At 37.1% G+C, this 25,322-nt stretch overlaps 1 protein-coding gene across 10 annotated transcripts in view; it reads left to right on the forward strand.

Moving 5' to 3' along the window:
• LOC146873170 (zwei Ig domain protein zig-8) overlaps nt 1-25,322 on the forward strand; it is a 78,821-nt gene that overhangs the window by 34,621 nt on the left and 18,878 nt on the right. For 5 of the 10 annotated variants that reach the window (XM_085655095.1, XM_085655092.1, XM_085655099.1 and 2 more), the window contains 6 exons: nt 5,061-5,271; nt 5,449-5,502; nt 10,987-11,150; nt 11,898-12,054; nt 17,675-17,741; nt 18,094-18,133. In XM_085655095.1, the coding sequence (XP_085511221.1) occupies nt 5,061-5,271; nt 5,449-5,502; nt 10,987-11,150; nt 11,898-12,054; nt 17,675-17,741; nt 18,094-18,133 (693 nt within the window). Of the gene's footprint in view, nt 1-5,060; nt 5,272-5,448; nt 5,503-10,986; nt 11,151-11,897; nt 12,055-17,674; nt 18,412-20,382; nt 20,538-25,322 lie in introns of those variants that run through there. The other 5 variants (XM_085655096.1, XM_085655097.1, XM_085655098.1 and 2 more) reach the window with 5 other exon arrangements.

Raw genomic sequence — 25,322 nt, forward strand, 5'->3', positions numbered from 1 at the left:
CTCTCTCTCTCTCTCTCTCTTTCTTTCTTTTCCTCTCTGTTTATCTTAGACGCTTGTTCGTTCGGCTAGTCCGACGACCATCAGAATTTTGAATCTTTGATCCTATGAAATCATCGAGTCAGTCGTCGTCACTTACTTATGACGACCGTTTGAAATTTTGCTCCGATTAAGCACGAAAAAATGTTACGCAAATATTTTTTCAATTTTGTCATAGAAATGAAAATACGACGTTCATACGTCATGATTGAAATAATTTTTAATATCTAGATATATTATATCGATTAAAAAATATATTCCAGTTCATTAATTAATTATTATCTATGATCTATGTACGTAGATGAACGTATTACGTAGATGCAAAAAAAAAAAATAATGGTGTGTTTAATGCTTATGCAAGTAGAAGGGTATGTATTTTCGTATAGATAGAAGCCTCGTTGAAATCGAGACAGGTAGAGATACTGATGTTCAATAACGAAGCTCTTACTACTACGAAGGATAAGGATAGTTCGAAATAGAAGCAAGTGTTGTAATGAAGAGCAAGTACTAGCGATAGCATGTACTATTAGGACGCAAGGTTGCTGTTGTATTACTTACTACCATGTCTTCATTGTGGTAGTAAGTGGTGCAACATTGGAGCATTTATGTACATCACTAATACTTCCGGCAGAGAAATAAGCACGTTCTCTAAATACATACTCATAGCTTGTTTTAAGTAAACTCTCAGATCCGATACAATAACAATATAAAATAGATTTGTGCGGTAGTTAACCATTCAAAGTCAGTATCGATTCGAGAGTGCAAATTACAATAAATGAATTCATTTGAAATTTACAATGGGAACCTTTTACGTTTCTCTTTCGTTTTTTTCTCTTTTCTTTTTTTTTTTTGTATCAGATTATTATAATATGAAATTATTTGATCTTCCAATGATATTCAAGCTTTTTATAAAAAAAAAAAGTATATATTCAATACGATACTCTATGAATAAATGAAAAGAAAAATGTAGCTTTGATCGAAATTCTAAAGTAAGAATTAATTTTATAATACCTTTAACCTTTCTTTCTTTTCATTTTTCATTTGCTCGTTGCAGAATAAATGAGCAAATGAAGAACGACCAAGCCCGATTTTAATTTACGCGCAAAGTCAGGAGCATATGGTTAATCGAATGGCATTAATGTCACCACCAGATAATATGTAATGCAATAAAGGTAATCGATAAAAGCTCGCTGACCTACCGGCTGTTGTTGGCCTACCGATTAGTGTTGATTAGGAGACGATATTAGATATACATCTTTGTCCCACGATCGTTTTGAAATGTTTTGCTGACGATTTCGTGCTTTTTCTTTTATGAACTTGATATTAGATCGATTTGGATTTTATAAAATATTTTTAAGCAGAATATCTTCTATAAAACAAAGCAGCGATATTAAATTCGTTTCATTATCGGAATTAAAAAAAAAAAAAATATATATATATATATTTTTTTTTCTATGGTTAAATTGAAACAATAATATTCTTTTGTCTATTAATTCGATCTTTATGAGAGATTCTATTAAATTATTGACAATTTTGAATTCATTCAAAACTATTCGCAATGTGCCAAAAATTTGAAAATTTATAATCTCTTTTACCGGATGTTTTCATAATCTGCTTCATAGAATTCTGGTCAGTGTCATGCGTTGTTTTTATTCGAGAGAATTTTTATGTTACTTCTATGAATTTTCGACTTTTTCCGATAAATGAAATCGGATTAAAAAAACCGAATGGTGAAATGTTCGGTTCGGTGAACGAATTCGATGGGAGAACCTCCACTTTACACGGGAATAGTAAAGCTTTAACCGAGGAACTTTGTGAATCGAAAGAGTTTGAGAACATATATATATAGTTCCGTGAATCGAAGATAAGTTAAGCGAACGAATCGGAGAACGATCACGGGGAAATGTTACTTATCCTTTTATGTCGTTTTTCCTTCTCAAGAGGAGATCATGTATATTTGGTTGATTTATTTCAGATGTCAATGTTCGCAACGACTGCAACATTTGCACCGATTTTGTCTAGTAGAAATTCCTACTCGACGAGTAAAACAATTTTATCCGGTGATAGGAGCAAAGTGAACATAAGCTTTTCGCAAAAAGGTCTCCGCAAGTCAATTGTGCGATTCTACTGGAAGGAGGAGTAAATAGTTAAACTGGAGAGAACATTGATTCGATAGTACGCCCATGGATTCTGTCTTCTTCTCTCTGAAGTAGACTGAAACTCGTCTTTCTTCTCTCTCTCTCTCTCTTTATCTCTCTATCTATCTATCTCTATCTCTTTCTCTCTCTTTCCCTCTTCCTTCCTTCCTCCTTTCTTCTTCTTGCTCTACTTCCTAAGGCTTTCACCGTAGGAAGCAAAAGGCAGCTCCCTTAATTCATTTTGCTTCCATCGTTGAACCTCCCTGCCCTTTTCCGGTGGCACGCTTGAAAGAGCATAAGTGTGCTGGGAATTGTCAAACCAGAATTGTCAAACCTGTTCGTCGAGCAGAGAGGAGAAAGTAAACGATGGACTTTAACAACGTTGAAGGAATCTCGCGAAGCTGTTCTGTTCGTTGCTTGATAGAAATTCTCTCTATGTAGCATATTATGGGTGATATCGTGATAGAGTGAGAAAGAGAGAGAGAGAGAGAGAGAGAGAGAGAGAGAGAGAGAGAGAGAGAGAAAATGAGTAATTCGATTCATTCATAGAATAGACTGATAAATGCGACAGAGTTGAGATATACGCAATTATTTGATGCTATTTCGAAGAGCAATGATATTACGACTGACACGAGTAATTTTGAAAAATTAGGAATGGTAGAGAACACGAGAATAAACTATACAAAATTATATCTTTTTAAGCCGCAGGTAAAGAAACTTGTGAAAAAGAGAGAGAGAGAGAGAGAGAGAGAGAGAGAGAGAGCAAGAGCACGAGCAAACAGTGATAAGAACTAGCAGAGGAAAAATTCTGTATTGCATGGAAGCTTGTTTACCGGAACACAATGAACGTACGAAGACGATGTGATGTTCAAACACACACACATACACACACACACACTCACATACTCACATACACATACATACAGTCTTATATAGATGCACACACTCACACACATGCACCCAACACAAGAGACATGGAACTAAAGAAGAGGATCACGAGCGGTCTGACCAGTGTCGAAAGAATTTCTTCGGGTAAGGAACGAGTTCAGGAATTGCATGAAACCTGCTTGAACGTCTAATTTACGCGGGTTCGCTCGAGCCATACGTGGTCTCGATTTTTCTTGGTATATAGGTGTACATGGTCACACGGAAAATAGGTGGAAAGAGATGAAGGAATGGACGAGAGAGAGAGAGAGAGAGAGAGAGGATCTTGTATAAGGTGCCATTTTGGTAGAACGCGGTTCGCGGGAGACTTTATAAGATGGTCGTGTTATTGGTGTTGGTGGAGATAGTGCTAGTGGTAGTGGTGCTATGTGAGTGCTGGTGGAAGTGGGAGGAGGATAGAGGGATGGAAACGACGAAACGACTGGAAGGAGTCGCATTTTTATTCCTCCGGTCTGTGCCGACGTAGCAGATGAAAGCGGTTATGCCGACTCCGTATTGCCCTCCTTTGTCTCCCTCGTCTTGCCCAAGTCGTCGTCGTATTCTCCTCTCTTTCTCTCTTTCTCACTTTTCTCTTTTCTCTTTTCCTACGGAGTCTCAGTCTGCAGGGCACACGAGTACGAAGGAGAGCTTCGACTCCACCTTTCTCGTATTTCCCTTCCGACTGCTTCGCTCCTTTAACCTCTTTCTTCTCCGCTTTTCTACGATCTCAAAGCCGATTCTATGTATCTTGGGGTCATTCGGCGTATATTAGGTTACACTGGCGCTCGACCAAATACCAACGATAGTTCAAGGACCTTAAGGAAAATTCGTGAATTTTCTTGTTTTCTTTCTTTCTTTTCTTCTTTCTTTTTTTTAAAGAAAAAAAAAAAAAAAAAAAGAGAAAAAAAGTAAAATGCCTTTCGAACATACACGACGCTTTTCAAATAAATCTTTAATTTTTCTTACTCTTGAAAGTTTTTAGGACTTATACGAAATAGCGATAGGACTATCGATAGTCTCATCAGAAGGGTAGCTTCAATATTCGTAATATATTTCGACTCCTCCATCCAAGTTGGTTTAGTATATACCGTATATATATATATGTATACGTGTATATATTCGATCGTGCTAGGTCGGTGAGTTCTCTTTTCTCTTTTTGTTGTGGAGATTATTGCTTTCTCTCTCTCTCTCTCTCTCTCTCTTTCTCTTTTTCTCGATCTCCTACTCCTCGCAGTCTCACAGTTCGTTCGACTCTCGGGATCCATTCGCACGGCTTTTCGCAACATTATTAAAAATCGTTACTCGGCGTAGCGCCGTCGTCGGTGGATGCCAGTAATAGAGGTGGAGGTGGAGGCAGAGGAAGAGACGGCGGCTTTTTCGTGATTTAGCTCTTTCCATTTTTCTGGCTGCACCTCGGATCGTCGCAGGGCTTGATAAGTTCTCTCGATATTCGGTTGCTGCAGCAAATCATCGGGAGGATACATTTATTCTCGGCCGTAGGTACCTCGATGAAATCAGAGACAGTTCCACCGTCGAATGGCCAATGGGAAAATAGTAACTGGATATAGGCCGGAAATGACTGCCAGCTGATAACCGGATATCTAATATCCGAACGTTTGCCTGGCCGAGTACCGAAAAATACGAGAATCCGATAAGCCTACGGTACTGTTTACTAACCATATTCACATACACATCGGATAACGTTCTTTTTCGCATCGATTCATCTAAAAAACCCTTTCCTTAACATTCATTCGCTAATATTTATTTCAACGCGAGATATTCGAGACTCGATAAAGAATAAAAATTTGAAAAAGAACATTCTTTTTTTTCGTTTGTTTCATATTTTTTGAAAAGAGTATGATTAGAGAACCTACTCTCGTCGAGTTTACATGTTATTCTCACGGATCAATACGTTTGTTATGAAAACATGTTATACTGACCTTTCGGCGTGTTTGTTTACAGGTATCTTGGATGAGGATCAGGGATCTTCATATACTTACGGCAGGCACGGTGGCCTTCAGTAGCGATGCTAGATTCCATCCCCAACATACTCCTGGAAGTGACGCTTGGACCCTTAGGCTAGATAATGTTAAAAAAACGGATTCGGGCATATACGAATGTCAAGTAAATACAGAGCCGAAGATTATGTACGCCGTTCGATTATCTGTCAGAGGTATGTTTTCTTATTTCATTGTTATAGATTTCGTTCTCTCTTGATTTTGTCGTATCGTTTTACTTTAGATAATTTTAAAATCGAACATTGTTAAAAATCGTCTTAAATATTTTAACCCAACGAAAGTCTGTCGCCAGGCACAATTACGAGATCCAATAAATGCTTTCGTGTTTTCAGAGCCCGATAAACCAGAGGGTTACGACGAACCGCATTCTCAACAAACACGCATAAGTAAGTACACATTACACGCACAAGATATATACCAGATCGTAAACGAAGATAGCTTCTAATGGCCATGCAAACGGAACCCATCACTTCCTTACAATAGCTTCCCTTTCGAAACTATACCTACCCTATGTGTCAACTCTACATTCAAGTGTATAGCAAATATAAACTTCACTTGTTTGCTGAATGTGCCTGCTAAAGTATTTTAGGTAATTCAAACGATAAGTCGTAAACATTAGCTTGATTTTCGAATGAGCCAATTACTCGTACAAAATTATGCCATTTCGTAAAATGTAACTAATATCATCGTTCAAACGATTCCATAGAAGAAATATCTAGGATCGAACATATTGAACATTAACATATTTAAAATATCTAATATGGAAACAGTAATATCTTTATGATTGTAAAATTCTTTCATATAGGATATTCTATCGATGCCGTATTTAAATGTACAAGTAATATGAATACTCTAATGTTTTGCTATGAATGCTTTGACGTTATATGCATATATAGATAGAGATAGATTCAGTAACGTGTTTCTCCATGTCGAGACATTCATGATACACGATATGGAAGATAGCAGATAGAACGAAGTTTTATTATTTGTTTGAAATATCGAAGGTAGGTTTCGTTCTTCTATTTCAATATCTCGTTTTTTTTTTTTTATATGAGATCATTCATTTACTTTATAAATTCTAACAGTATATAGTTATACTGTTAGAATATAGATAGATATAGAAACAAAAAGGAACGAGATCAGAATTGTATTGAAAAGTTTTTCATATCAATTACCTATAGAAATTAAACTCGATTATTTATTATAAATATTTCCGTTTCTTTTTTTCGTTGCTTGCGTTACATATATATATATATATATATATATATATATATATATGTATGTATACTCACGTATATTTTTCGTACATTTATTGACAATTATAATAAGACATTCCTCGTTGAATTATATCGCGGCAAATATTTGAAAAACAAACATGTAAACATAAATTTCTTCGTAATTAAGTGATGCAAAGAATTTTCCGAGCAAATTTATTCGGAAGTACACATATTTCATTTGCTAACATTCATTTTTCGTATGATAACAGCATTTGCAAAATGTTTTCCTCTACATTTGGACGAAAACGAGTTTCACGAATACGTGGATTCGAATCGTATGCTTTCCTGTTTATCACTACATAGACGGTGACAAACTTTCGACCAGCAAACAGCAATATTTCTGTCATTCGCTGTAATTGCCCATGAAATCCTCCTAGCTGGCGTATTATTCGGAACTTTATAGCTACACATCTACGTGCATTTCGTGTACCGAACTATGAACGTTAGAAACGTATGTTTGTATATAGGCGAAATGCCAATGTTACCCAAATGTTCCAATTAGAAACATAAGAGGGATATATTAAAATTTTATATGGATTTGTCGAATGTCTATAATGGCAGGTAATCTTCTTTTTATAATAAGCATAAAATCCATACAATTGTTTTTTATAATAATAACGGTAACAATAGTTTTATAAGAAAAAGAACAAAGAAGAAGAAAAAGAAGAAGAACGGTAAAAGGAAGAATTTATATCGTCGAAAGACATGGTAAAATCTCGAACGATTATTAATCATTTCATTTTCAAAGCTATGGAAAAGAAGTTGAATTTTTGATAACGATAATTCTTTCATAAATCATATTAATTCTTTCCCATATATTCTCGTTATATCGATAACAAGTCCCGATCATCTTATACTTCGTTTGCACGTTAAAAACTCATCTACTTTCGCCCTTTTATTCCCCTCTCGACGTCACGAACATCAATCACTTAAGGGTAAGTGCGTCACTTTTCCAGCTTTCACGTGCGGCCAATGTTACTTTGTCGATCTTTTCTTTCCTTTTCTTTCTTTTTTTTCGACCTCTCTCTCTCTCTCTCGTACTCCTCGCTCTAACGTTCTTTTTTCATTATTTCTTGAAGCAGGACTGCAGGGAGAAATTGTTCCCCGTTGCACTCGGCATTGATATTCTTTCGATATTATTGTGAGAAAAGTATTCACGATGGGGACAAGTTTTCTAACATATGTTTTCATTGATCGCGAAAAGACTGAATAATATTGTGAAAAGATCGAAAGATAACCTCCGTTATTACATAGAAACGTTCGATCCTTCATAATATAACACGAATAAGAGACAAGGAAAAAAAAAGTTTGAAGTAACAGAGGTTGAAATATTTTTGATGAAATGTTTTCGATAAAAATAAGTTTGCGAATAAAGCTGAGGTCAGCGTTCTTTATAAATCTACGATATCTGAATTCTTTTCGTTTATTTTCTTTCATCGTCTGGGACAGATTTAAAGCACATCGAGGAAACAATAAATTCAATAATATCGAAGTTTAAAACGGTAAGAGTGTCTCGAACGACGAGTCCGATATTTATAAAATAGAATAGCAATATAAGATAAGAATTATCGATCATGCCGTCAAGCTTTTTATATAATAGATATTACGAATGAATGGGCTTATTAAACATTCTTGAAACATTAAGATAAATAATATACGTATATATATATATATATATATATATATATATATATATATATATATATATATGTAGATACGTACAAAAGGTAAAGAGAAAGACAATAAATAGTGTAAGCATACACCTACGGGTACAGTAATAACGGCATAAAGTAATATTTCGCCAGGTGAAATGCAGTTCCTGTGGGATTAATTTAAGTCTAATAGGATTATCCTTAATCCCTCTAGTCCTGCGGTACTGCCCTTACCACTGGTCTCTCTATCTCTTCTCTCTCTCTCTCTCTCTCCCTCTCTATCTCTCTCTCTTTGTCTCTCTGTTTCCTTCTCTCTCGTTTCATCCTTTTTCCGTTGGATCTTCGCAGTCAACCAAGAGGCTCATCGGAGTTTCAAGAGACAAGAAAAGAGTACGGCGTTAAATTAGTCTTGGGTACGGTCTTTTCCTTGAGTAATGTATGCGTGTCCTGACATTATCATGCGAGTGATATCATAGGACTCACCTTCTATATCCTTCTATGTTCCTTTCTTCGCACCCTTTCTTTTTTCTTATCTCTCTTTTTTTTCTTTTTCTTTTTTGCTCTCACTGGCACTTCTCCCGTCCATTGTTTTTCTCACGAGCACTAATGAATTATTACAGCACCGCGTAGTACCAAGAAGGAGAAGGTACCTTTTCTCGACGCTCTCTCCGGCTCGTCGTCGTCCTTGTTTGTTCGCACTTCAAACTCAAATTTGCAGGAAAGATATCTCGAGACTCGAGTCCACGAACTGTAAGTTAAGTAGGTCGCGTTTTAATATGCCGACGAGACGTCGTGAGAGAATGTCTTTTCGGTTAAATGAATTGAGATTACGATTCCTTTCGCGACGATGAAATAATGTCTTCTTCCGTACCGTTTTAAAGGGAAGCTGTTTAAAAGATATTCCGGGAAGAAGAGTCTAATAAAAGAGCCTTTAAATATTTATCGAGTTATTCATCGCGCGAAAGAGCTAATTCGTCGAACGTTAACGGAGCCAAGGTTCTTCGACGACGACGACGACGACGATGACGACGACGACGACGACGACGACGACGACGATGACGATCACCACGAAACGAAATGCAGATTCTGGAAACCTTATAATCTCAACCTATCTTTTCTTTTTTCTTCTTTCTTCTTTCTTTTCCTTGTCTTGACGAAGATCCTTCTTTAAAAGAAGGACGAACGGAAAGTTTCAGATATCAAAAATGTCGTCCGTTGATTGAATTCAAACTACGAGACTATCCTTGGAAGTTATCCAAGTGAATTTCGATCGTCGTTGATGTATATATATACATATATATATATATATATATATATATATGTATATATATGTATATGTATATATAACGTCGAACATTCTAAACTTGAAATTATACGATCGATGAATTTGAAACTTTCTAATGAGTTTTATACGTAAATGACGAAGCAGTGGGATCTGAGATTTTGAGTATAGTTGAAATATTAATACCAGAAACTGAAACGAAAATCGAGTGAGAACGTACGGAGCACTAATTACGTTTCCAAGGGGAATGATCCGAGAAGACAAACGTACTACTACTAGTACTATGAATAAAAAAGTGATAGACGAAGAGAAAAGAGGAGAGAAAAGGAAAGAGAGAAACATGAGAGAACGCGGAGCTTTTTTGCTATTCTTTCCGGGAGAGCGAGTGCAAGCTAACAATGCTTTGGTAGGTACGTACATAGAGAGGGAAGACGCCCGACGCGCTGACTCGTTGTTATTTTTAAAGAAAGATATTCATTCGAAAGGGTAGATTTAAGGCGCTGTCACAGAAGAAATTTTTATCCATTATACTTTCTTCCTATTTCATAATGACGGTCTTGTTATTTCTTTTTTTATTTTATATATATATATATATATATATATATATATATATATATAAAATATAATAAATTTTATATATATACATAAAACCTTCTTATCTATAATTTTTTCTTTTTTCTATCCATCTAGAGAAAGACAGAAGGAAAGAAAGAAGTAAATGAATTTTTTCCCGCATATTTTTTGGCATTAACGATGTATTTCTTTCTTTGTCTCCTTACACCGAACTTCATATATATTTAATTTCACGTAAGAAATTAGTCCATTTAATATTTCTTCATTTCAGACGTCAGTGTTTCGCTTTAGTTTTTGTGAGATACCAGCTATATCACCTTCATATATCATTTATATATATCTATGTTTTATCATTTCATATAATATCATATTAGTTGAAATAATATTCATATTTTTATTCTATTCTCTCTTGTCTTCTTTCGTTAATTTATTTTTCCATACGTTTGTAATATAATTAAGATTTCTGTACTTACCTCGTCGTAAAAAGTAAGTTTTACGCCAATTGAACGAAACGTAATCGCCGTAGACGCAAATCGAACTGCTAAAATTTCTCGGTCTGAAATAACTAAGATTAATGATTAATCTAAACGAAACGTTGGAAATACAACACAATGTTGGAACATTGTGTCATTGAAAGGACATGCGTTAGTATTACAATGGATTATATAATGAGAAGAAGAAAGACGAGCAGTAGTTGATGACGCATTTGCATGGAAAGAAGAAAACAAGACAGTATATATTCTTAGCGCATAAACTTAGTATTATTTTACTTACCTTTTGTCACAAACTGAGTTTGTACCTTCCTGTTTTTTTTTCTTTTTCTTTTTTTTATTTCTTTAAATCCGAATCATCGAATCCATTTTTATAATTACATTATGAAAATCCATGAGTTATTTTGCGTAAGGTTAAATGGAATTTGAAATAAGTTAAGTTAAATTAGATTTGTGCGTATAGACAACGAGAGAGAGAGAGAAAGAGAGAGAGAGAGAGAGAGAGAGAGAGAGAGAAAGGGAGGGAGGAAGGGAGGGAGAGAGGATTCGAATTTCCCTGACTGAGATATAATATTTGTTGAAACATGACTTTTAGGTTACGAAAGTACGGCACCCGTGGCGGCCATAATGGGTACTCGGGAGCAAAGGGTGCCATCGGGGTCGACGATCACCCTAAGATGCGTCATATCGTCTCCATATCAGACTCGTCCCATCAGGGGTGTACAATGGCTTCAGGATAACAAACTCCTAACATTCCAGGTAATGTTGCTCTCAGCACGTTCCAAATTTTATCGGTACGGATAGACGTGCTGCTTTAATGAAATTTCCTTTTTGATGCTTCTATCGCAAGGAAAAATCGTCGCGAGGCAGCAGGTAAAGCGAGAACGCTCGTAAATCATTATTGCGAATGTGGGTCGCGCTTGCTTTCCTTCTTTCACTTTTATCTCCATTTCTTCTCTTTTTTCTTCTTTTTTTTTTCTTTCCTTCTTTTTTCTTTTTTTTTTTTTTTTTTTACGTTTTTTTCTTCTCCCCTTTTCTTCTTTCTCTTCTTATTTTATTCTTCTTATTCTTCTTCCCCGTACTGTCTTTTCAGATTTTCGTTTACGTTGTCGTTCGATCATTCCACGCCTCGCATCGTTCATCCTCGCGTCGCTACGCGGAGTGATGAATTTTTCTAGATTCGACACTGTCCTAGCTCGTTCGAGTTTTTCATCTCGCGATGTACATACATACGTTCGAATTACTCGTGAACGTCAAAGTATAATAACGATTTTGTCGATCGATGCGATCGAAGTGTCCCATTTTTCTTTTCTATATGAAAAAAATAAAAATAAGAATCGCTAGTTCGTAGTGTATAACAGCTCCTCACAACTCGTTGTTCACATGGGAACGTACGATTAATTCTATTTGTTATTGGAGGATTGTCGAATCGGTTGTACGAGTTTTTGTTATTTTATTATTTTTTTTTTCTTTTTTTCTTTTTTTGTTTTTCTTTTTTTATTTTAGGCAGCTCGCGGTGGTATAAACGTGGAAACGGAAAAAGGCGCAGCACAAACGGTTTCCGAATTGACTTTGGCTGCTGTCACGGAAGATGATACAGGAAAATATTCATGCAGACCAGCGGAAGGACGATTAGATACTGTGATGCTGATCGTCGAACCAGGTTAGTTATAAAATACCTTATTGTTAGATATTTTTCAATTCGCTGGAAGAACGTATTTACGGTGAGTAGGTATGTAAAAAACCTTGAGAGCCTATTTCTTAAATCGTCGTAGAAAACTTCGTTCGTGGAAAAATGTTCGTATCTAGTAATGTATAAGAGTGTGTACGTAGCTACATATGTAGTGCCTACATCGTGAAATCGGAGATGTATGTGTATTATGTGCATATATGCGAAGATGTGTATATATATATATATATACACACACAAGGACAAACCGTTTTTCCGTGCCGATCTAAAGCACGCCACGCGTCCTTGGGATTACTCGAAACACTTAAAACTTTTGAGAAGGCGGTTGTAATAATTCACGCGGAAACTATTTGCCTAGCTGGCAAGCCGACGTGGCTGGTTGTGGGAAGGGAAAGAAGAAAGAAAAAGTAGAGCAAAAGAAGAAGAAGAAGAAGAAGAAGAAGAAAGAAGAAAGAAGAAAAAAGAAAGAAGAAAAAAGAAAGAAGAAAAAAGAAACGAACGCGGTGTACGTGCCTGCAAGAAGAAGGAATCTTGGTTTGGGTTTCTGAAAGGAAGGGTAGAGCGGTGGGTTGAATAGAAAAAAAGAGACCATAAACAGGGGTAGAGTAAGAAAGCTAGAAAAAGAGTGGGATAGAGATAGATAGATAGATAGATAGATAGATAGATAGATAGATAGATAGATAGATAGATAGAGAGAGAGAGAGAGAGAGAGAGAGAGAGAGAGAGAGAGAGAGAGATGGATGCAGGTGGAATTCAGTGGAAAGGGAACGAAGCAGACTCTCTATTATCGTGAATTTTCCTTCGGAAATTATTGCGGGAAAAATTGTGGTCGCGACGAAGGACGCGTCCTCACATTTTTCTTCAGTTCGCGATGTCGCTCGCAATAGAGTTAGCGTACGGTTGAATCTGGACTGCTAATTCATTCGCGGATAAACCGTGATCGTTGTTCCAGTTCTTTGAAAACGATAAATCATACTTTCGTTGAAAATTGTTCAACCCTTTCACGGAACGGAGATTTAAGGAGGTAAGGATGTTCATTCTCCTACCGTCGTGCGCTAGTTTATCAGTTATCTTTTATGCGTCCTTTATCGTGCTTTTCGTTTCAATCGGCTTTAGTTATTGTCGTAGGGAACACTAAAACACATCGTATCGTGATAAAAGTGGTTGCATCGTAAACTATACGATCGAAGAAGAGCAACGACGACGATGATGACGACAACGAAGACGACGACGACGACAACGAAGACGACGGCGACGACGATGGCGACGACAACGTGGATGAGAAAACGAAAGGAAGTCATTTGCGCTGTAGGAGAGAGTGGGTGGCTAAACGGAAGAAAGGGAAAGGGGATGAGGATGATTCAGCGGATTTTTGGCGAGGGGACTCGCGCTCGGTAAGCCGATAAAAAGGCGATTCGAGTACAGTTGCAACCAGGAAGACTTTTTGTTGCAAACCAACCGAGTAGTACCTCTGAAGAGAAAGAGAGAAAGAGAGATAGATAGAGAAAGAGAGAAAGAAAGAGAGGGAGAGAGAGAGAGAGAGACAGAGAGAGAGAGAGATAAAGGAAAGAGGGTGGTAAAAGGGGTGGTTGGTTCGGTGGCTGTCTGAGCTAATTCTTATGCGATCGTAAATAACGTCGCGCATATATCAAAACTTACAGCGACTAGTGCTCCCGAGCAAGCCCCTCGCAGCCGGCGCCGCCACCCAGTGCATTTGCTCTTCGCCGGCAGCAACCTCTTTCACCCCTTGGCAACTCTTAGCCGTGCCACCGAACTCGACGTTTCATTCCACCTTTCTCTCACCCCGCAACCACCTCGTCCCGTCACTTACGTTCTCATGACAGAAGAGCTCGCCTGCCAAGACCATTTCTGTCGGCCAGTTGAAAGATACAATTCCACGATTCTATTAATTAAGAAAGTTAATTACGTTGGAATTCAATTTTCCTAATTGCACATCACCGAGTTTTCATACTTCGTCCCTTCGTTCCTTCCTTCCACCCACAGTTTTCAAGCTTCTTTATCCCTTCTCTTCTTTCATCGACCATCACCTGCCAGTCTTCTCAGTATGCCCCCTTCTTTCTCTCTCTCTCTCTTTCTCTTTCTCTTTTTTTTCCTATTCTCGTTCTTTCGTTCTCTCTTCAGTCTCGAGGGTACAGGTCCAAAGTTTTTCTCTCCAGTGCCCTCTTTTAATTTCGCTATCTCTCAAATCAAGTGGCGCTTCCTTCTTCGCTGTTACCTTTTCCCCGTCTCTTCTAACCCCTGGCCCGTCACTTTCCTTCTACCCATACTCTTTTTTTTTCTAGAACGGCTACTTCTTCGGGTATATCATTCGCGAAAGAAGAACGGCGAGAGGTCGTTTCTGAATCATTTCCTTCTACCCTTTCCTTCTGCCACTCCTCTAGCACCAGCCCATCTCTGTTCATTCGCTTTTATAAAGCTCCTCCGTACGCCTTTTGTTCTTATTTATTTAATTTCGTTTCATACGATATATATATATATATATATATATATATATATATATATAATCTACTGTATATAGCAGTATTTCCATTTCTGCCTTTTTCTTCTCTCTTCGTTTGAAGACTCATTTGAACGCGAAGAGTTAACTCTTTCACTCTTTCACTCTCTCTCTAACTCTCTCTCTCTCTCTCTCTCTCTCTCTCTCTCTCTCTCTCTCTCTCTCTCTCTCTCTCTCTCTCTCTCTTTCTCTCTCTCTCTTTCTTTCTCTCTCTCTCTCATTCTTTTTCTCTTGCTTCGTTCTTTTCTGTGTTAATCTTTTTTCGTAAATAATGCAAATGGAAAGTCGATCGTCGGTTTTAATGACGGAACATGTGCCTCCACCCCCGGCTCCGCTTTCTCCCGTATATTTTTTGTTTCTTTTCTATGTTTTTTTTTTCTCTTTCTTATATGATTACTAGATTATTATTGCGAGAAAGTTAGATTTTATATTATGTCCCCTTTTCTCATATTTGTTTTGCGAGGAAAAAGAGTTTCTCTCTTCATTACGACATGCTATCGACAAAACTATCGTTAAACCTGATAACTTTCGTTCGTTTCTTAGTTCGAAGAATACGACCCACTTGCCTTAAGCTATTACAAGAAGGAATTAATTACTACTTGCACGAGTTTTGTGAGGTAAGCTCTGTCAGAAATGAAAGGAAGAGAGAGAGAGAGAAAGAGAGAGAGAGAAAGAGAGTCGCAACAGTTAATAAATCGTTTAAAGGGGATAGACCAAATTTAGACGAACGAAATAGAAAAGTTGTGCCTTTCTCTCTCTCTCTCTCTCTCTCTCTCTATCTCTCTGCTGTGATTTATTTAAGAACATAGAATTTAATAACGTCTTTCATTAAGTGATCACGGAAGAAAAGTAAGAAGAAGCGTAAGAAGATACAGGAGAAAGACTAAGGAAGAAAGTTAAAGACGGAGATACGAAGAGAAAGAGAGAAACGGGAATTGACTTGGAGCCAGGATAGGTAGAAACGATGGCCTTGGGAGCCGTTAGGTATTAAACTCTCCGTAAACTTGTGCAGTTCATTCTACTCTCTCTCTCTCTCTCTCTCTCTATATATATATATATATATATATGTAGACGTAGTTACATATATATATATTTAAAAATCTTTAAAGCGGTCATAAATCGAGTCGATGACTCGAGCGTCGTCGCACGATCGCACGTGGGATTTCCAATAGTCCAAGAACTCTCTCTCTCTCTCTCTCTCTCTCTCTCTCTCTCTCTCTCTCTCTCTCTCTCTCTCTCTTTCTTTCTCTTTCTCTTTCTCTCCCTAGTGACGCATATGTTGATAGGACTTATCATAAAAGAAGAAAGAAAGGAGAGAATGGAAAAAGGCAAAGAAATCTCGAAGCATTCTCGTATTCATGAATTGGTCTTGGAAAAGAGTAATTCAAGGATCGAATGATAGGGAAATCTTTGGAACGATCGATCTCGATCAATGAATATCGATGATCGTGAATATCCTGAGAGAAAATTAATGGCTCGAATGATTTAACGACATTCTTCGGTGCATAGATTTGCATTCGTAGTGTTAAGTAGACTTGCCGGAGCTTGAAATGCGGACTAAATTGTGCAAACCGCAAGCAATAGGAGTGCGCATCGTCCAACTATCGTGTTTCAATGCCGGTAGCAAATCGAACGTGCTCGAAGGATTTAACTCTCTCATCCCATCTCAACCCCTCTCCCTTGCTCTTCCTTCTCTCCTACTCCCATTTGATTCATTGGACGAACACTTTGCCGAGAAGCGTACTATTGCACCGCGAAGAGCACGTCGTATGCTCTTTACACGCTCTCTCTCTCTCTCACATGCGAACGCCACGCGTTCGTGCACGTGTTTCTCTTGACTCGTGCGTACGACAATCATATGCTCTTTCTCTCATCCCCTTTGAGATGATGTGCATATATGTACTATATATGTACAAGGTACACGCGCGCACGTCCTTCAAAGGCCGTTATTCACACGTAAGGGCGATTATCCTCCTAACTTTGGTCTCTATTGACCGGACGATTCGTATAGGTAACGACGTGGCTTTCCTACGAATGCTTGACCATCGCTATCTCTATTAGACATATACCTAAACGCGAGCGTAGAAACAAATGGACACTTTCAAGATTAGAAATTACTTTTCATGCTTCGGTGTTATTTGCATACGATCTATCGGATATATCTATCTCCTTTACAAGATGAGATAAAGTACTTTGTTGTAGACAAAAAAGAAAAAAAAATAAAGAGAGGAAAAAAAATTTATCTTTTTCCTTTATTAAAAGATAAGAAAGTATTACATATAAATTAAGCTGAATCGTTATTACACGTTCTTCGTATTATAGTAACAAGTTATCTGCGAAGCATTTCTTCACAGATTAATTTACTTATCGCGATCTATTTCTGACGATTTCGTGAATCTTTGCAGCATTAAAAAGAAGTCACATAAAATTTGACGTTGCATTTAACTAAGATTAGCTTGAAAGTATTCCGAAATTGTTCTAACTTCGAGAAAATGTATAAAAGGAAGTATAAATGAAATTTTTTGTTGAGCGTAGATAAACGTTCTGAAAGCAAGAATACAGAATAGTTTTTTCACTCGGATATAAAGCTTTAAGAGGATGTAGTATACGAGAGTTTAAGGCTGTTTGATTATGCGTCAAGTGTCATCGTGCAGTCGTTGAATCTTTTGAGATATTTAAAAATTTTTCATAACAACGTGATTTCATCGCGAGCAAAAGAAATTAAAATTTGTCTTCTTTTACTTGACTAAATGGCAAGGAAAATGAAGATAAAATGATAACGTAGAACATACGAGTTTCAACGTCGTCGTAGGTATTGGTGTTCAAAGCGTCAGCCTTCTGGTACACGACTTGTACGCGGTCTTAAATGAGATTTATCGTTGCCGGTAAATTTTAAATTAACCGCGGCCAAGTAAAGTGCGTTCGAAATGGAACCGGCTCCGTTGCTCCGTTACTCGTGGTAAATACTCATTTATTAATGAGTCCTTCCAAGTGAGCGAGTGTACTATGGTACGAAGAAGCTAGTCGAGTGTCAGTTGGTACGTTCAAGCAATATTATTTTCTTTTCTGTTTCAGGAGAACGTACGGAAGCCATGCAACGTGACGCTGGATACATCTCTTCCGGAAATGACGTCAACCACTGGTCCGGGCTTTTATTTCCGTTATCATGGTTTTTAATATTAGCGTAAATGAAACAGCCGATTTTTTATCGCAATAGTCCGAAACTCAAAGTATTCTCTATTCACAATATCTCTTTCTATTACTTTAAAAATTTTTTATATTTTTACCTAAGTAGTACCTAAAAAACAAAAAGACTAAAAAAGCTTACATCTTATGAGAAAGGGAGAGTAGAGGTGCGTTTTGATAAGTTTCATAAGATTATTGCTTTTTTTTTTTCTTTTTTTTTTTTTATAGTAAGAAACGCAAAGAAAATGAGAGCGTCTTGTCGTTCGCGTTTAAGTTAGTAATTTATACACGATCCTTTTTCTTTACAGCGAAGCATACACTTTCTGTGCTAACTTATTACCTATGAAGGTAATATCATTTTTTTCTTTGCACATTTTACGACGTTAAACACATGGAAACATGCGAGAAAATATTTAGATATGCACATGCACACGTATATTATTCGACCATTTAACTTCTCGTTCGTTTCTCGTTAATCGGACCTACTTTAATTATTTCCGCTTAGATACATATTATCTTTAATTTAGTTAGCCGTTTAAGAGTCTACTTTTTAAAGTTCAAAAGAAACTTCGATCGATTAATGATCGAAAACTCAGGCATTTCATTGAAGAAATAGAGTACGGATTTTTTTTCTTTTCTTTTTTCTTTTTTTTTTTTTTTTTTTTTTCTTCTTTCTTATAAGGACGACGACGATAAAATGTTGAAGCGATGGAGGGGTGGGGGGTAGAGAGGGCTACGCTTGACTCGCATTAAATCTTTTTCATCGTTAACTTATTTTTTTCGCAAATAATTTAGAAAGCGAGCGAGTCACGATACTTCATTTCGTTCACGACGTGCGAAGCCATTCGTGTCCTTTGGCCGTTCTTCTTTCTCTTTTTCGCTCTCTTGTGAGCACGCGATGGCATCTCTTTAAATGACGCTTTTAGGACCAGTAAGATTAAAGTGAGCAAGATGCGTCAAAGGACGCGGAAATAATTTGATATCGTGTATCGTAGCCCGGTTCATCCTTCAGATACATTCTTTCTTTTTTTTTTTTCCTTTTTTGATTTCCTCTTTTTGTAGGACATGCATACTTTTTGATTCAGACCAGAAATTCTGAATATAGTGGAAACGTTTTTTACGAAAAGTGCAAGGTGTACGCCTCGTTTCAACGTTTCATCACCGAGAGAGAAATCTAGAAGTTGATCTCACACGCTTTACATAAACCTGTCTCGTCGCAGGGTAAATTTTAGTCGATTTGAGTAAGGCCAGTTAGTTGTTATATATTTTTCTTTTCTTTTCTTTTCTTTACTTTTCTTTTCTCTCTCTCTCTCTCTCTCTCTCTCTCTCTCTCTCTCTCTCTCTCTCTCTCTCTCTCTCTCTCTCTCTCTCTCTTTCTGTCTTTTTCTCTTTTTTTTTTATAGAAATAAATCACCGACAAACGCACATATGTATCAGGGTCATAGTATTTTAAGGATTCTTTCTGTTTTTTATTATTTTTTATCAATTTTTAAATCGCGAACGATTACTTTAATATTATGTATTAAAACGATTAGATCGCATCGAAAGTATCGTACGAAATGGCATAGTAAATATGAAGACATTTTATATTTTTTTCTTCTTTTTGTATTCTCTTTCTTCTTTTTTTTTTATGCACTTTCCTACCCTAAGTAACTTGCTACGCAGAAGACGATATATAAAATGCGGAACGCAAACGGTAAGATGGTAAGATGTTTCGTGCCTGAAAGTTAAACGCATTATCGCGTCGAAGACGTCGATGATCGTGATGGTATGGGAATATACGAGAGATGAGAAAAGGAGAAGAAGAGGAGAATGACGGAGAGGAAAAAGAGTAAGAGAGAAGCAGGACGAACGCATCACCATTTTTCTCACCCTCGTTCCTCCACGTGCACGTGACAAGCGTTACGTAAATGTCGCTGGTTTGAGTTTTATACTCCATCTTGTTCGCCGACTGAAGTGACAGATATATACTGCCTCGAGTAGGAGGGAAGGTGAAATTTCTCTCTCTCTCTCTCTCTCTCTCTCTCTCTCTCTCTTTTTCTTAGTCGGTCCGAGGGGGTCGAGACGGGGGAGCGACAAGAGTCTCGTGCGGAAAGAGTTACTATCCCTGCTAGTCGGTGCTCTTGTCCAAAACTTGAAAAATAATTCAGGGCACGGTAATGTCCTGAATATAAAATTCACGAGGGCGCTCCGGCAATTTTGTCCTGAAAAGGATCTCCTGCCTCAATCGAGTCCTTTTCTCTCTGTCTCTCCTTCCCTCCACCTCTCTCTCTCTCTCTCTCTCTCTCTCTCTCTCTCTCTCTCTCTCTCTCTCTCTCTCTCTCTCTCTCTCTCTCTCCTTCTTCATTGTTATTTTTTTTTTAACTTTTCATCGGAACTTCGTTCGTTTTATATTTATATCGAATGAAAACTGTCGGTCAATTTTGCATTGTTCGCCGTTACAACATGAAACTAACAATCCTCTTTTTCTCTTTTCCTGTTTGTCTGCTTCCCTTATTCTCTCGGTAACATCCTTTCGTATTTTAATTAGCGTACGTGTAACAGCGAACGCTCGCCACAGTTTGTCGCTTCTATTAAACATATCGATTTTCTCTTAGTTCGCATAACAAGACAACGCGCTCGCGTAAACTTTCGATGTAGGCCAGAACGTGGACAGAGTTGGCGTGTGATTATGCGCGACGATGGCAGAGCTCGATCGAACGGATTGAACGGAGTATTGGTGATGATGATGAAATAGGAAGTGGACGATGGAGAGAGGAGGAAGAGGAAGAGGAAAAGGAAGAGGAAGAGGAAGAGAAGCAGAAGAAAGAAAAGAATGCGAATCGGAACGAACAAGATTTTATCTTATAGACCAATGATACGTTCAACAAATATATTTATTTCGTATTTATTTGCGTTAAATTTATACGCTTGTCTATCTCTTGTAAAAAATAAAGGGAAATAAAAAAAAAAAAAAAAAAAAAAAAAAAGAAAAAAGGAAAAAGAAAAAAATAGTAGATGGGAACAAAAATTGCGAATTTTTATTGGATTCGTTTAACGATCGAACACGAGTTAAATGTGTTTAGATATAAGGATTAATACCCGTCATAGAGGTCGTCTGTCCTATGTTACTACCGCGTTTCCGACTTTATTAATAGTGGCTAGTAATAGTTGTTTTAATCGATTAAACGCCCGCGCGTTATGTGAACAGATACCGTGGGACAGTTTGCGGAGATTAACAGTCTACGTTTGCGATTCGGTTACGATGAAGGTTGGTGGTAAGAGGGGCTAAGAGGAGAGGGAGGAAAGAGATAGGCACTTAAGCGGTGCTAAGGTAGAGGATAAAATAATACTAAATTTATGAGAGACCGTGAATCAACGTGCTTTATGATTGCTCGAGTAACGAACGATAAATGGTGAGAGGACATTGTGCGTCCCAGCTTTGGGTCAGCACGAATCGAACGAGGTTTTCTCTCCGATCGAAGAGGTACTAGTAGTGAGAGAGGGGAAGAGAAAGAGGGAGGGAGAGAGAGAGAGAAAGAGAGAGAGAGAGAGAGAGAGAGAGAGAGAGAGAGAGAGAGGTTGAAAATTGGAAAACTGTATTGTCCGGCAGCTGCTTCGCTCTTCTGGGACACATTCGTTAGTGGCCACGTATAGCGACGATAAATTTTATGCATACACCGTATTTCTATTCTCCTTTTCTTTCTCTATACCCATCTTTTTTTTCTATCCTGTTGCCAAATTTCACATTAAAGATCAGCTTATCGCAGACTATTACTATTTTACGCATGTATAAATTTCTAATACTTCGACGGGGATCGAGGATTCTATTTTCGTACTTTGTCCTAAAATCGAATCTTTTTAATGTTCTTTTGCAAGAGGCAGGATCAAGTTGTACAAATGATAACGTTCGACAGTTAGAAATTTTCACCTTGAAATTTTATCGTGCATTCGTGTGCCCGAACATAACTATCATACTATACAACCAGTTACACACGGCTTACATATCTATGTACGTATATATGTATATATATTCGTATATTGTGTGTATGTATGTGTGACGCACGAAAAGGGGTCGTTTTAACACGATGGTTTTTACGCAACGTTGTTTTAAGCTACGGTCGTTCGAGGGAAAATTTCAGGGTATCTGTGACGATCGGATGCTGGCTAATTTAGGCTGGCCATTTTCCACCGCTGTCGGGCATGTAAACAAAAAAATTGTTTTGCCAATAAAGTGCTTGCCATCTTGCCCCGTTAACGTGCGATTCAATTTCGTTGTAACGAATAGCCGAAGCACCGAACGTTGGTAACTACTCTCTCGTCTACTCCATCCATGTTCGATTCTCCCTTTCTCCTCTGACCCCTCGCGAGAGGTTTCTAGAGGGTGGTGAGAAGAGGACGAGGATAGGCCAACCAACCCCTCTCCCCGAGGCTAGTTCGCTGACCCCTTTCAACCGTAGCACCGTGAAAAGCTCGAATGGCTCTTGGCTATCGAAAAACAATTAAACCGATAAAATATCGACAAACACAACCGGATAGACGGCTGATACTTTATCGGTCGCACGAGAAACGCCTTCGATCGTGCGATTTCGTGTGCCGATCGTTATGTACTACTTCCTCGAATCCTACCATTCTCGCTTTCCATTTCCTTTTCTTTCCCGAGATTCCACCATTGGCATCATTTTTACCGGTTTCATGTTGTTTTCTATCCCTTTTCTTTCTTCTTTCTTTTTTCCAATTTTTCGTTCGTATCGGAAAGCGTAAAAGTGAGAAAGAAAGAGAGAAAGAACAAGCGAAAGAAGAGTATCTTCGAAGGCGTTCGATTTATTCATCAGGGTCAGTTAATCCGATGAGAAAATAGGGAGATATTGTATTATAAATGGGGCATCAATTGTTAATAATCACCAAAGAGCTCAGCCTTACTTTAAATATTTATAAAATATTCTTTCAACGATCGATATTTTTTTTCTTTCTTTTTTTTTTTTTTTTTTTTTTTTTTTTTTTTTTTTTTTTTGAGTATACAAACGTAATGAGCACGAGCTGCAGAAGATAAGTTATGTTCGTTTAAAAAACAATTTCATTAACGATGTTGTTAATTGCTGTCAAATGCTTACGTTGAAAGCAAAAAAGCATGGATTTGAAATGAAAAGCAACAACAACTCTGTTCGAAATATTCGTCTTTCGGTATTTAACATCCGCGATTTATGGGCATCAGTATTGTAACGAAGAAACAATGTGCCTGTGATTTCCATAGTGATTATGATGTTTAACAACAAGCTATTGTTATACGTACGTGGGTGATGTACGTTGATAGAACATTTATAAACGAATAATTATTTATATTCGAAAACACTAGTGCTTTTGTTTGAACGAGTTGTTAGTTTATTTTTTATTTTTATTTTATTTTTGCCATGGTTGAAAATTTTTCATTACTATTCCAAGAAAAACAATGAATTATGGTTTAAATTGAGGCAGATGTCGACATATAATAAAAGGAATGCTTTCGTTGATACATAACATATGTAGTCCGTTGCCAGTTGCTATCCTTTTTCTGTTCCATTCTCTGATTGTTATACACGACATTGTTTTTCAATTGTCGGAGGTCAGCGCTTTGTATTTAGTTTGAAACGCGCAGAATGCCGAGGCATCGCCTATCTATGCGGTGGCACGTGAAACGTGCGTGCTGGATCGTACGACTATCTATTCTATATACACATGTTTCGAACTTCACCAATGTGACAATTAACCAAGAGCGAGTGAGCGAGCGAGAGAGAGAGAGGAGAGAGAGAGAGAGGAGAGAGAGAGAGAGAGAAAGAGAGAATCAGCTAGCGAACAAATCGAGACACGACAGAACTCGAATTTCGTGAAATATTGGACTTGTTCAAAAAGCACACGCACATATATTTGTAGATAGATACATAGATAGATAGATAGAGAGAAAGAGGGAGAGAGAGAGAGAGAGAGAGAGAGAGAGAGAGAGAGAGAGAGAGAGAGGGAGAGAATAGAATAGAAATAGAAATTGGAAAGGTGTAAATGAAAAAAGAAGCAACCGTAAACGGAAGGGCATACCGAAGAAAGAAGGAAATTCGCTTTTATAATCATTACATTTATTCAAACAGTTTCCACGTCAATGATTACTTTTTTTTTTTTTTTTTTTCTTTACAGTATAATATTCTGCGCCGCATTCTGTCCCTCATATTTCTCCTTCTAATATTTCATCTGTTTCTTTTCTTCTCTTCTTATTTTATTTTATTTCTTTTTTATTTTTCATATTCCTCTTTGCTCGTTTTCTCTCGCGTTTCGCATCTTTAAATTTATGTCGACCTTTCTCGTATAACGTGATACAATGTGTCGATTATGAATCTTTTATATACAATGTCTTCTAGACTTACTCGTTAGTGTACAATATTTTCGTTAAGGATACGAGTCGCAGATATCAATGAGCTAGGTCACAAGTGAGCTATAATTGTTCGCACGTTAGTATGTTTTCTTCGCCTCTCGAGGATATCTTTCCGTTCAATCGTCGTAATTACGCGCGCGGAAAATCGTACGAGAACGCGCTTGATGTTTCTTTCGCTATGCCACGCATTCGCTATCGTGAATCGTTTAATCGAAATCAATGACGAAAGTTTGAAAATGGAAATTAACGTGTATCATACAAGTTTTAAAATAAATCTTCGTTATCGCTAACAAGGGACTATAACAAATGATCGAACAATCGTCTATAATTTTTCTTCGTGCAACATTCTAATCACATCGCCAATAGTATAACACGCTTCTTCTCTTTCCTTTTTTATTTTATTTTTCTTTTCTTTTTTCTTTTTTTTCTTTTTTTCTTTTTTTCTTTTTTTCTTTTCTTTCCCCTTTATTTTTAAACTCGAAACAATTTTAATCTCATCCAATATTATGAAATATCATTTAATTTTTTTTTAATCCATAACGCTATATATCACACCTCTCTGCAAGAAATCGCAGTGTCTTCGTTCAATCGATTTAGAGATTTTGTTTCTCCCTTTTTTTTCTCCTTTTTTTTGATTCTAAAGATATTGTCCTTTCACAACGACTTAAATTTCCATTTTATAAACTATACAATGAACGAATAATATATCACGATCGTATCTCCTTCCTCGATCTCGTGTCGTTCTCGCATCCTTGATCATTCGCTCTGTAATCTCCGGGATATAAGGTTATAAAAAATTTATATAACTTTAAGGTAAAGTCTTAAGATTCTAGGCCTTACAATATTCTTTTTTTTTTTCTTTTTTTTTATTTCTTTTTTTTTATTTTAATCGTTAGTCTCTAACGAGTATGCTATAGTCAAATAATTACGTTCTATCTTTACGTTACGTTACGTATTCAATTATCTAACTCTCGAACGAGCGCATTCGATTTGGAAATTTGACTCTCGAGGGGGACGTATGCTATCTAGGAACGCGAAAAAAAAAGAGGAAAAAAAAAGAAAAGAAAGAAAAAGAATCGCGAAGAACGAACTCAAAGCTTTTTTACTTTTGCCTCGTACGATTTTATTTCTACGATTTAAACTCGATATTCACTTTAT

This window comes from Vespa mandarinia, chromosome 2, assembly GCF_050613455.1.
Source record: "Vespa mandarinia isolate Hongniang chromosome 2, ASM5061345v1, whole genome shotgun sequence".
Classification (NCBI taxonomy): domain Eukaryota; kingdom Metazoa; phylum Arthropoda; class Insecta; order Hymenoptera; family Vespidae; genus Vespa; species Vespa mandarinia.